Source organism: Cervus elaphus, chromosome 26 (assembly GCF_910594005.1).
Source record: "Cervus elaphus chromosome 26, mCerEla1.1, whole genome shotgun sequence".
NCBI lineage: Eukaryota > Metazoa > Chordata > Mammalia > Artiodactyla > Cervidae > Cervus > Cervus elaphus.
The window spans coordinates 35,589,046-35,602,780 of NC_057840.1; the positions used below are offsets into that span (position 1 = coordinate 35,589,046).

Below are 13,735 nucleotides of genomic sequence, written 5' to 3' on the forward strand. Positions count from 1 at the left end.
TGTTCATAGTGATGCTTTCTAAGGCCCACCTGACTTCACATTCCAGGATGCCTGACTTTAGGTGAGTGATCACACCATTGTGATTATCTGGGTCGTGAAGATCTTTTTTGTATAGTTCTTCTTGTGTATTCTTGCTGCCTCTTCTTAATATCTTCTGCTTCTGTTAGGTCCATACCATTTCTGTCCTTTATTGAACCCATCTTTGCATGAAATGTTCCCTTGGTATCTCTAATTTTCTTGAAGAAATCTCTAGTCTTTCCCATTCTGCTGTTTTCCTCTATTTCTTTGCATTGAATCTACCTTACCACATTTGACTCTTTGATAGTTTTATAAATATTCTCATCTCCACCTCTCCAGTTGTGTTTAATTGTTCTGCATTCCAAGTCTGTGGTCATTTTTGACTTGTGTTCAACAATGTGAATCAAATATTTGAGACTCAAAGAGGTGTGGTGGTTCAGCTCACTGCTGTAATAGTGCTATACCTAAACCATCTGAAGAGTCTACTTCTAAATTTCTCCAAGAAAGGAAATCTCATGTATTGGCTCAAACATAACATTGTCTCCTAGAGATACCTTCTTTGTCTCCTCTTCTTAGCTTTACTTCCTCTCTTCCATTGTGTTTTGGGCAGTTCATTCATTCATTCCACAAATAACAGGACAACTTTTGATTCATGTCTTTCTCCCTTCAAGCTAAAGACTTCGTGGAGGGTACCATAATCTGTCTTTGTTTAGCATCGCATCATCTGTGAATATACATTGTTAGTATTGAGCAAATGTTCACAAAATGAATACTTTGATAAGCAATTTTTAATAACTGTCACTTTTAGAACCTGAAGTTTAAAATTATTCTAGAAAATAGATTTGTCTATTTGTCTATAGTGTGACTGCTGGGACCTTTTAAAGTGGGGGCAATACTGTGTTTTGTTTTGCTTAATTTACCTCATGTCTATTTGTCTTTATCTTGGAAATATTTTAAAATGAAGATAAATTGCGATGATAACAGAAAGCATCCGCTTCATTTTTAAAAAGTAAAATGCGTGTGTATAGTCATAACTTGATTACTTAGGTAACTTTGTTTTGTCTTAGGGTGAACAAAATCACCTTTAATTATTTCTTCTTTGTTCAGATCACCTGCCTTTATCTTTCCATGTAGATCTGATATTAAAAGATTGTATTGTTTACATCTGCTTACATTCTCTGTTTACATTCTCTCTCTCTTTCTAAAGTTATAGAGAGGGAGTCAAAGAGTATTTGAGTTATACACATACACTGCCTAATATTGAAGAACAATGCATTTTTTCACCCTAGTTGCCACCCAAAGTAGGTAAATAATAATCAGCATCATCCTGTCAAGAGTCTGACCTCAAAGTTTCTAAGAGATATGAATCTCTAGGAATTCTTTGCTTCTGATCTTCCTTTCCTGTTTTTCATCCATGGCCACTGGTCTTACATTCTAAAAGGGAGATCGTGGAGTCCTACACTCTCAGGAGAGAAAGTACATTGAAAGTCACGTAGTACAAATACTGGGAAACTGAATGCCTTTGGTAACACCCCTGTAAAGTCTTCATCTAGCCTATTCTTGGAAACCTCCAGTGACCCAGCACGTCCTTTCCTGTGGCAGCAGAGTCTATCTTTGTTGTCAGCTTGGACTATAGACCGAGTCTTTGTAGCGAGCTCTGGCTTCTCATGATTTCCACATATTTCTTCTGTTTTACCATTTGGACTCGTAAGGAGCAGGTTGAGCCCATCTCTCTTAGTCAGTTTAAGGTGCTGGAATAGAAATACCACAGGCTTCATGGCTTAAACAGCAAACATTTCTCACACTTCTGGATCTCGGGAGCTCCAAGTTTGCCCGCAGATTTGGTGTCTGATGAGTTCCTGCTTCCTGCTTGTAGACAGCTGTCTTCTCACAACCTTACAGAGTGGAGAGAGCAAGTTGGCACCCTGGCCTCTATATATAAGGGCACTAATCCCATTTGTAAAAGTTCTACCCTTGTGACCTAATGACCTCCCAAAGGCTCATATCTTTGGGATGGTATTCAAAGTGTGAATACCATCACACTGGGGATTAGATGTCAACATATGGATTTGGGGGAGACACAGACATTCAGACCACAATGCCATTTTATCAGGTAGAGCCCATGTGAAGGTGACACTCATGTTTCCTCTAAGTCTTTTTTTCTCTCTGGCTAACCCCTGTTAGTGCCTCAGTGGTTCTCTGTGTGACCTGGTTTCACCTCTCCTCACCATCCTCGTTACTCTGAAAAGCTTTGCTTTGCTGGTCTCTGCCCCATCCAGCACTGTGTGTGATAGTCCGGGTGTGCTCTGATGAGCTGAGAGTAGGGTGTGAGTTTCGCTTCCTTAATTCAGATATTATACTCACATTAGCACATCTAGTGATGAAAAGAATTGCCTTAGGACAGCAACTGGCCAAAGATTACTCTCATTTGACCTATTTTATTTCTTTTTTGTTTTGTTTAATCACTAAGTCATGTCTGACTCTTTTGCGACCCCATGGACTGTAGCCCACCAGGCTCCTCTGTCCATGGGATTTCCCAAGCGAGAATACTAGAGTGGGTTGCCATTTCCTTCACCAGGAGATCTTCCTGATCCAGAGATTGAAATTGGCAGGGGGATTCTTTACCGCTGAGCCACCAAGGAAGCCCATTTTACTTGTAGATGTCCTTAAATTTGTCAACTATGTGGGATACAATTTTGAAACTCTGGTAACTGGGGAAAAAAACACAAGCTTCATTTAGAAGCTTGGATCTTGGGTCATACTTAATAGAGAATGGCCTTGGACCAGTTCATGAATCTTTCTAAAGGAGCAGTTTTCTGGCATTTACCTTACAAGGTTATTGTGAGGACTACATTAGTTGTAAAATGCGTACATGTAAAGTGTATTTAAAGTGCTTAAGCACATGGGAAGTGCTCAGTGTATGTTAGTGATAAAAATCTTTATGACTGTTACTTATTCCAAGAGTTCTGAGAAATGCTTACTTTGATACTGAACAAATAAGGAAGGGTCTGTGGCACCATTATATTTTTAATATCATGTAACATATCTAATCTAGATCTATAAGAATAAAAGCTATGCATAAAAACTCACCAGTGAACATTTGTCCAAACTCCTTGACAGAACAAAATAGAGCAAAGTTCTAACATTAGTTATTCATCTGTTTTGGAATCAGAGGACAGGTGATCTGTTACAAAGAATTTTACTTCTCATGTCTTTAATATTAAAATTAATTATATTAGATTTTTACCAAAATTATTATTTCTTTTATACAAATCTAAGAAATGTGGCTTTCTGGTCTGTTTTGGAGAGATTCGAGTTTTTGAAAATATGAACCCTTGTGTTCATTTTTGTCTTTTAAAATATTTGTTTCTGCTGATACATTTTAGTACTACAGCCTGGCGTTTTCTAGGTTAAGATGCTGAACCAAGCCTCAAAGCATCTCTGTGAAAAAAATCGGAGTCTCTCTCCTCCTTTAATTAGTTAGAGGGAACTACAGCTGGTAAATCTTTGGGGGAAGACTATTTACAACTATTTTAAAACTTTAATATTAGGAAAATAGAAAGACACTTGTGACAACTTAGAACCTAGTCAACAAGTTGAGGGTCTTGGGTCGATTACTCAGGTGATGAGGTACAGCTTAGTAGCAATAAAAGACTGACTAGACATCTGTGGAGGCTAGAGACTGTCAGATACATTTTGGATAAATCATTCCTCTTTAGTGTCTTCCGTTAAGAGGTCTACTTGGGTGATAAGGACATTTATTAAGCACTTTATAAAGATGCTTTTTAAATTTGCTATTGAAAGAATATTCATAGCAGGAGCGATCTTTGATATGTCATATTTCAAGAGTAGCTAATTATTATGTTGTCTTTTTTATAGCATCTGTTACACACACACACACACATCCTGCAATGGTTTGAAAGAGCAGCTTGTACTGGCTCATAAAAGCCTATTGTTAAATTTGTAGGAGTTTTGTACACTGCTTGATCTTAGACAAGAAGCTTGAAATTTGCCATGGTGGGAGTAGTTACACCATGGAAATTGGTGAATGCTACAAATCAAAGCCTTTTTTTCCCCCCTCTTGTGGACAGCTGGTTGTTAAACACTTAACCGCACAACTGTGTCCCAAACTATTTCCTTAAATAAAATAAAGGCTGTTCGTGTTGAAAATGGTTTTCATGTGAAAGTTTATTTGAGCAAAAGAATAAGCTGTTGTTTGTGTGTGTTCTCAGGGATACGGAAAGACCGAAGAGGAGGGAGAATGTTGAAGCACAAGCGCCAGAGAGATGATGGGGAGGGCAGGAACGAAGCGGTGCCCTCCGGAGACATGAGAGCTGCCAACTTTTGGCCAAGCCCGATCATGATTAAACACACTAAGAAGAACAGCCCGGTGTTGTCCCTGACGGCTGACCAGATGATCAGTGCCTTGCTGGAGGCTGAGCCCCCCATAATCTATTCTGAGTATGATCCTAACAGACCTTTCAGTGAGGCTTCAATGATGGGCTTGCTGACCAGCCTTGCAGACAGGGAGCTGGTACACATGATCAATTGGGCAAAGAGGGTGCCAGGTAAGAACACTAAGCTTGACTTTTATTTTGAAGAGCCATTAACTATTTTTTTCCCCTGTATACAGAGATTTTATTCAATTTTAAAAGAAAACGAGAACTTTAGACAATGCTTTAACAAAGCAAATCTGTCCAGCTTTGAACCAAATTCCAAGAGTAGCCAGCTTCTATTTTTCAGCAGCTGGCAAGAGCACCCTTAATGAGCTCTGTTGACATTTCTATCTTCTTCATCCATAAGGTATAAAACAAAAACCAATCTAGACTCCTTGATAAGCTTTATGTGGTCATTTGAGTTTTACAAATGGTTTCTCTAATGGTAAGCCAAAATCATTTTTGTGTCCTCTCGAGACAGCTTTACTATAACATACGGCAGTGTTTATCTTGGTAGTGAGTCGTCTGTAAACAGTCAACCAACACTGTATGTTCAATTGCATATAGATTGGTTGCCATTAACTATTCATGAACAGGTTGCTGTATGTACCATGGGAGAGATGAAAAGTGAAAGTGAAGTTGCTCAGTCGTTTCCACCTCTTTGCGACCCGGAGGGCTGTAGCCCACCAGGCTCCTCCGTCCATGGGATTCTCCATGCAAGAATACTGGAGTAGGTTGCCATTTCCTTCTCCAAGGGATCTTCCTGACCCAGAGATCGAACCCAGGTCTCCCACATTGCAGGCAGACGCTTTAACCTCTGAGCCACCAGGGAAGAGATAGTGGGACACGATAGCTTGTTATCTAGTTGGTTTCAGGGTTATATCAGAATTGATTAATTTTCAGTATCTATACACTCTTAATTCTCCTGGAAGTCAGGAAATGGTGTTTTGAAATAAAAATCTAGATGTTTAAAGTTTTTAATCTGACATTGTTTTTTTAACCCATCAATATTCACCCCCAAAATCTGGGGTGAACACTAGATAATAAATGCATTTAATATTATATGTTCACTGTGGCAGAAATTTTTAGCGCTAAATGATCTATGTCCTATAAATTTTTAATGTTGAAGACTTTTGTTCAAAACACCTAAATTGTGAATCATCAATTTTACCTTACAAGATTTTATTTTAAGGTATTTATGAACTAAAGAAATAATGTTTTTTTTGTTTTGTTTTTACTGAATGCCAAATATTCATTTAACTGTCTATTAACATTTTAGGAACAAGGCAATGCAATAGAAAAATCAATTAGGTTCTCATCCCTGAGAGGAGCTTGTGGAAAGATAACAGTGACTGAAGTTATACTTGATCCTTCAGCTGATACTCTCAGAACTGGTGTTCTTATAAAACATGACTGTTGCTCTCATTGTTCAGGGAGAAGACCTCTAGTTATTATGGAGACAAGACTAGAAAATGACCTCCTCCTTACCCCATCATATCCATTCAGAAGCTAACATAGATGAATCAAGGCAAGAGGAAGTTAAATCTTCTTTTCTGGGCTTATAGACCAAACAAGTAGTGAATTTAGATAGTGACTATCTTGTGAGTTTTCTTTTAGTAGATGAACTTATTATCTATGAAGCATGGGTTTTTTTTTAATTAAACTAAATAAAAAAGGAGTTTTGTACTTACATTTCAGAGATTATAGGCCAAGTGAATATACATCTGGCCTTAGATTTGCATTTATTAACATGTAAGCATGTCGTCCTTTGAATAAGGAGCCAGCAATGTTGTGATCCAAACTGGATAGAGGGCATCTATTTAGGTGGCAGAGGTTGGATTACATGGAAACACGGGGATTCACAGGCATATTTAGATTTTGAGTCAGTCCAACTGGCAAATAGACTCCCAGCCATGTTTGGAATTAAGAGGTTTTTTTTTTTTTTCATTTATTTTTATTAGTTGGAGGCTAATTACTTTACAATATTGTAGTGGTTTTTGCCATACATTGACATGAATCAGCCATGGATTTACATGTGTTCCCCATGGAATTAAGAGTTTTAATGAGCACTTCTCTACCTTAATATTCCTATGTGAGGCAAATCCATGATAAGTAAATATTGGAGTTTAAATGTAATGTGGTTATAGGTTTTCTCATTATATTCATTATTGCTTTCATTTTTTAGAAAGGTACTTCAGGAAGAAAACACAAACAAATAAACAACTAATGGTCATATCCCTGAGAACCAACTCTTAGTTGCCCTTAAGTTTTATTGTTGTATAAGCATGTATTTTCCCTAATGAGTTTTGGTAATATTAGTTCCAGAACACTGCTGAAGTCAAATATATATCTTTCATACTTAGCAGTAGATTTCCATCTTGACATTTTTATAAATTTAAAAATTTGAAGGACACTTGAAACAATGGGAATTAAGTTCAAATACAAAACCAGTGGGAGAAGGGCATGGTAACTTACTCCAGTATTCTTGCCTGGAGAATCCCATGGACAGAGGAGCCTGGCAGGATACCATCCATAGGGTTGCAAAGAGTCAGACATGACGAAGCAACAGCACTCGTGCACATTACTAATGAATGAAGAATTCATGGCAATAATCATCTGTGAAAGTGAAAGTGTTAGTCACTCAATCCTGTCCGACTCTTTGGGACCCCATGGTCTGTAACCCACCATGCTCCTCTGTCCATGGAATTCTCCAGACAAGAATACTGGAGTGGAACAATGAGAAAACAGAAAGAGAAATTAAGGAAACAGTACCATTCACCATTGCAACAAAAAGAATAAAATACTTAGGAGTATATCCTCCTAAAGAAACAAAAGGCCTATACATAGAAAACTATAAAACACTGATGAAAGAAATCAAAGAGGGCACAAACAGATGGAGAAATATATCGTGTTCATGTATTGGAAGAATCAATATTGTCAAAATGGCTATACTACCCAAAGCAATCTATAGATTCAATGCAATCCCTATCAAGCTACCAACGGTATTTTTCACAGAACTAGAACAAATAATTTCACAATTTGTATGGAAATAGAAAAAACCTCGAATAGCCAAAGTAATCTTGAGAAAGAAGAATGGAACTGGAGGAATCAACCTGCCTGACTTCAGACTCTACTACAAAGCCACAGTCATCAAGACAGTATGGTACTGGCACAAAGACAGAAATATAGATCAATGGAACAGAATAGAAAGCCCAGAGATAAATCCACGAACCTATGGACACCTTATCTTCGACAAAGGAGGCAAGGATATACAATGGAAAAAAGACAACCTCTTTAACAAGTGGTGCTGGGAAAACTGGTCAACCACTTGTAAAAGAATGAAACTAGAACACTTTCTAACACCATACACAAAAATAAACTCAAAATGGATTAAAGATCTAAATGTAAGACCAGAAACTATAAAACTCCTAGAGGAGAACATAGGCAAAACACTCTCCGACATAAATCACAGCAAGATCCTCTATGACCCACATCCCAGAATATTAGAAACAAAAGCAAAACTAAACAAATGGGACCTAATAAAACTTAAAAGCTTTTGCACAACAAAGGAAACTATAAGTAAGGTGAAAAGACAGCCCTCAGATTGGGAGAAAATAATAGCAAATGAAGCAACAGACAAAGGATTAATCTCAAAAATATACAAGCAACTCCTGCAGCTCAACTCCAGAAAAATAAATGACCCAATCAAAAAATGGGCCAAAGAACTAAACAGACATTTCTCCAAAGAAGACATACAGATGGCTAACGAACACATGAAAAGATGCTCAACATCACTCATTATTAGAGAAATGCAAATCAAAACCACAATGAGGTACCATTACATGCCAGTCAGGATGGCTGCTATCCAAAAGTCTACAAGCAATAAATGCTGGAGAAGGTGTGGAGAAAAGGGAACCCTCTTACACTGTTGGTGGGAATGCAAACTAGTACAGCCACTATGGAAAACAGTGTGGAGATTTCTTAAAAAACTGGAAATAGAACTGCCATATGACCCAGCAATCCCACTTCTGGGCATACACACTGAGGAAACCAGATCTGAAAGAGACACGTGCAGCCCAATGTTCATCGCAGCACTGTTTATAATAGCCAGGACATGGAAGCAACCTAGATGCCCATCAGCAGACGAATGGATAAGGAAGCTGTGGTACATATACACCATGGAATATTACTCAGCCATTTAAAAGAATTCATTTGAATCAGTTCTAATGAGATGGATGAAACTGGAGCCCATTATACAGAGTGAAGTAAGCCAGAAAGATAAAGACCGTTACAGTATACTAACACATATATATGGAATTTAGAAAGATGGTAATGATAACCCTATATGCAAAACAGAAAAAGAGACACAGATGTACAGAACAGACTTTTGGACTCTGTGGGAGAAGGCGAGGGTGGGATGTTTCAAGAGAACAGCATCGAAACATGTATATTATCTAGGGTGAAACAGATCACCAGCCCAGGCTGGATGCATGAGACAAGTGCTCGGGCCTGGTGCACTGGGAAGACCCAGAGGAATTGGGTGGAAAGGGAGGTGGGAGGGGGGATCGGGATGGGGAATACATGTAAATCCATGGCTAATTCAAGTCAATGTATGACAAAAACCACTACAATATTGTAATTAGCCTCCAATTAATAAAAATAAATGAAAAAAAATAACAACAAAAACAAAAACCATTTCCTCAGCTATTAAAAAAAAAAAAAAAAAGAATACTGGAGTGGGTTTCTATTCCTTTCTCTAGGGGATCTTCCCAACCCAGGGACTGAACCTGGGTCTCCTGCATTGCAGGCAGATTCTTTTACTGTCTTAGAATCTTCTGTATTTAGGAATAAAATGGAGATGGAAATCAAGGGAAGGAAAATATCATGTCCATGCTTAGCCATTCCACTGTTAAACCCCACAAGTAAACAAATTTATGGTAATGAGAAGTACAGCAAAACCACTTTATAACTTGATTTGTTTAGGAGACCTGAACGTTTCCAAAGTCCTTGGGCCAAACTGTCTTGTTATTTGATGGTTTAAAAAAAAAAGAATTATAAAGGCGAAAATGAAATTATATATATGCTATGGTGATAAGATGAAAAATGAGGGAAAAATAGTCTTCTGGAATCATCTTTGGAGATGATTATCAAGTTTCTCAGAGAATTTGACAAAGTCGCACTTTGAAAAGTTTTTTTACATCCAAATACCATCTGTCATTAAAAAAAAAAACCAACTCACACCTGAAATCTAAAATCTAATATAGACAATACTACATTTATATGGTCATAGTTTGAGATTAACAATAATATTAATCTAATATAGATTTACCTTATATAGATACACTTTTTGCCTTAGTATGAATAGTAGTAGGAAAGCCAGTTGTAGAGCTACCTGGAATTAACTATATGATACCTGCATGGAACATTTGGATATCCTCAGACGGCTATCAGTATAACAGAGATTGTGAAGTGACTTCATTTTTAAGATTTTCAGCATTAATTGAGTATACTTGACAAATGTAATATTTAAAGTATATGTTACAGTCATTTGATAGACATTGTAAAAGAATTCCCTACATCTATTTAACTAAATATCCATCACCTTACCTATTTACCTTTTCTTTCTCTAATGAGACCCTTAAGTTCTACTTTCTTAGCAAATCAATTATCCAATATAGTGTTTTATACTAGATCCTCAGACTTTTTTCATCATATAGCTGAAAAGTTATACTCTTATCTATCTTTTTCTATTTGTCCCATCCTCCAAACCCTGGCAACCACTTGTGTACTCTCAGGAATTTGACTTGTGTTTTTAGATTCCATGTATAAGTGATAGCATGCAATAGTTATCTTTTTCTGACTGGCTTATTTTTAATCATAATACCCTCAAGGTCTATTCGTACTGTCGCAAATTGCAGGATTTCATTCTTTCTCATGGCTGAATAACATTCCATTATGTATATCATTGTAGATACAGATTTATCAGATCTTTTTCCATTCATCTGTTGATGGTCACTTAGTTTGTTTCCATATCTTGGATACACGAGAGTATGAATATTTCTTTTGATATTCTGTTTTCAAACCCTTTGGATGTATATTTAGAAATGAGATCGCTGGATCATATTGTAATTCTGTTTTATTTTGGCAGGAGTGGGGATCTCTTTACTGTTTTCCACAGTGGTTGCACCAGGTTACAATCTCACCAACAATTTGCAAGGATTCTCTTATCTCCAAATCCTTACCAACACTTATTATTTGCTGTCTGTTTGATGATAACCAGTGTAACAGGTATGGGGTGATATCTCATTGTAATTTTGATTTTCATTTCCCTGATGATTGCTTGAGGACCTTTTCATGTACCCATTGGCAATTGTATATTTTCTTTGGAAAAAACGTCTATTCATTTCCTCTGCCCATTTTTTAATCAGACTGGGTTTTTTCCTTTCTTTTGCTATTGAGATATATGTGCTCTTCATATACTTTGGATATTAACCTTTTGTCCAATAACATGATGTGCAGATATTTTCTCCCATTTGGCAGGCTGCCTCTTTGTTTTGCTGGTGGTTTCCTTTGCTATGCAACAACTTCTTAATTTGATGAAGTCTCACTTGTTTATTTTTGCTTTTGTTGTTTTGCCAATAGAGACAATTTTATTTCTTCCTTTTAAAATTTGCATGTCATTAATTTCCTTTTCTTGCCTAATTACTATATTAGGACTCCCAGTACTATGTTAATCAGGAGTCATGAGACTGGGTACCTTTGTTTTGTTCCTGATTTTAGAGGAAAAACTTTCTGTCTCTCACTGTTTGGCATGGTGCTAGCTATGGACTTTTTATATATGACCTTTATTATGTTGAGGTATGTTTCCTCTATACCCAGTTTATTGAGAGTTTTTATTAGGAATGGATGTTAAATTTTGCAAATGCTTTTTCTCTATTGTTGATATGGTCATATACTTTTTATTCTTCATTTTGTTAATGTTCTATATTGATTGATTTGAAGATGTTGAACCAACTTTTTATCTCTGAAATAAGTCCCACTTAATCATGGTGTATGATTCTTTTAATATGTTGTTGAATTTGGTTTGCTACTGTTTTGTTGAGAGCTTTTGCATCTATGTGTATCAGGGATATTGGCCTGTAATTTTTTTCCCCTTGTAATGTCCTTGTCTAGTTTTGGTATCAGGGTAATTATGGCTTTATAAAATGATTTGGGGCATATTTTCTCTTCTTCCATTTTTGGAACAATTTGAAATTCTTCGTTAAGTGTTTGGTAGAATTCACCAGTGAAGCAATCTGAGCTTGTCTTTGTTGGTATGTTTTTGATTACTGACTCTATCTCCTTACTAGTAATGGTCTATTAGAATTTTCTGTTTTCATGATTCAGTCTTGGTAGCTTGTATATTTCCAGGAATTTATCAGTTTTTTCCTGTTTGTTCAGCTTGTTGGCATATAATGATTCATAGTAGTTTCTTACGATTCTTTGTATTTGTGTTATATCAATTATAATATTACCTCTTTCTTTTCTGATTTTATTTTTTTTCTCTTGGTAAGTCTAGCTAAAAGTTTGTCTGTTTTGTATATATTTAAAAGAAAACCATCTCTTAGTTTCAGTGATCTATTCTGTTGTCTTTTTAATCTTGATTTCATATTTCCAAGCTAATCTTTGTTATTTCCTTCCTTCTACTAACTTTTGACTTAGTTTGTTTTTCTTTTCTATTTCCTTGTGGTATTAAATTTGTTGTTAATTTGAGTTCCGTTTTTTCTTCAATGTAATGAGCACTTTTCTTTTTTTTTCTAATGCAGCTGTAAACTTGTTAGACTGCTCTGCTGCATTTTGTAAGTTTTGGTGTTTTATTTCAATTTTTGTTTCCAAGTATTTTTTATTTCCTTTTTGATTTTTCTTTGACTCATCTGTGGTTCAGAAGCATGTTGTTTAATTTCCAAATATTTGTGAATTTTACAGTTTTCTTTTTGTACTTAATTTCTAGTTTCATACCATTGTGGTTGGGAAAGATACTTTATGTGATTTCAGTCTTCTTAAATTTATTGTCTTGTTTTGTGGTCTAACATATGATTTATCCTGGAGAATGTTCCATGTGTGCTTGAGAAAAATGTTTTCTGCTGCTACCAGAAGTTCATCTGGCCTAATATGCAGTTTATACAGTTTAAGTCCAATGTTTTCCTTGTTGATTTTCTGTATGGGTGATCTATCCATTGTTCAAAGTGGAGTATTAAAGCCCCCTACTGTTATTGTATTGCTGTCCACTTTCTTAAGGTCTGTTAATATTTGTTTTATGTGTCTAGGTGGTCCTATGTTGGTTGCATAGATGTTTGCAAATATTATTATATGTCATCATATTGGATTAACCCCTTTGTCATTTTAAAATGATGTTTTTGCCTCTCATTAAAGTCTTTTGCTTGAATTCTATTAATATTTTGTTTGATAGAAGTATAGCTATCCCACTTTCTTTTGGTTTCCACTTGTATGGCGTATCTTTTTCCCATCATTTCACTTTCAAGCTGTGTGTCCTTAAACCTGAAGAGAGTATCTTGTAAATAGCATATAGTTGGATCTTGTTTTATGATCCATTCAGCCTTTTGTCTGTCTTTGCACTGGGAAATATAGTCCACTTGTATGTAAATTAATTATTGACAGATGTTTACTTATTATCATTTTGTTGATTTTTTCTGACGGTTTTGTATTTATCTGTTTCTTTTTTCTTCTTGTGCTGTTTTCCTTTGTGTCTCGATGTCTTTCTTTAAAGGTGTGTTTAGGTTTCTTTCTTATGATCTTTTGTGTATTTAGTACAGATTTTTGCTTTGTAGTTACCATGAAACTTATATAAAAACTTAGAAGCCTATTTTAAGTTGTTAACAACTTCTAAAGCTCTATATTTTTACTCTTCTTCATGTTTTATGGTTGATGTTGTAATTTATATATTTTTTTACCTTGTGTATTTGTTAGCAAATTACTATAGCTATAGTTTTTCTTTTTTACCATTTTTCATACTAGATTTAAAAGTTAGTAAATACCTACCATCATTACAACATTGGAGTGTTCTGAATTTAACTCTATATTTACCTTATTATTGAGATTTATATTTTCTTTTTTTTTTAAGTTGAAGGATAATTAATTGAAGGATTGTTGATTTACAATGTTTCCAGTGTAATGTGATTCAGTTGTGTATGTGTATCCATCTATCCTATTTGTCAGATTCTTTTCCATTATAGGTTATTATGTTGAATATAGTTTCCTGTGCTATGCAGTAGATCCTTGTT

The 13,735-nt window shown here is 35.8% G+C and overlaps 1 protein-coding gene across 4 annotated transcripts in view; it reads left to right on the top strand.

Moving 5' to 3' along the window:
- Positions 1–13,735, top strand: part of ESR1 (estrogen receptor 1) — a 272,512-nt gene that overhangs the window by 121,749 nt on the left and 137,028 nt on the right. For all 4 annotated transcript variants that reach the window (XM_043888321.1, XM_043888323.1, XM_043888322.1 and 1 more), the window contains one exon: positions 4,251–4,586. In XM_043888321.1, the coding sequence (XP_043744256.1) occupies positions 4,251–4,586 (336 nt within the window). The remainder of the gene's footprint in view (positions 1–4,250; positions 4,587–13,735) is intronic.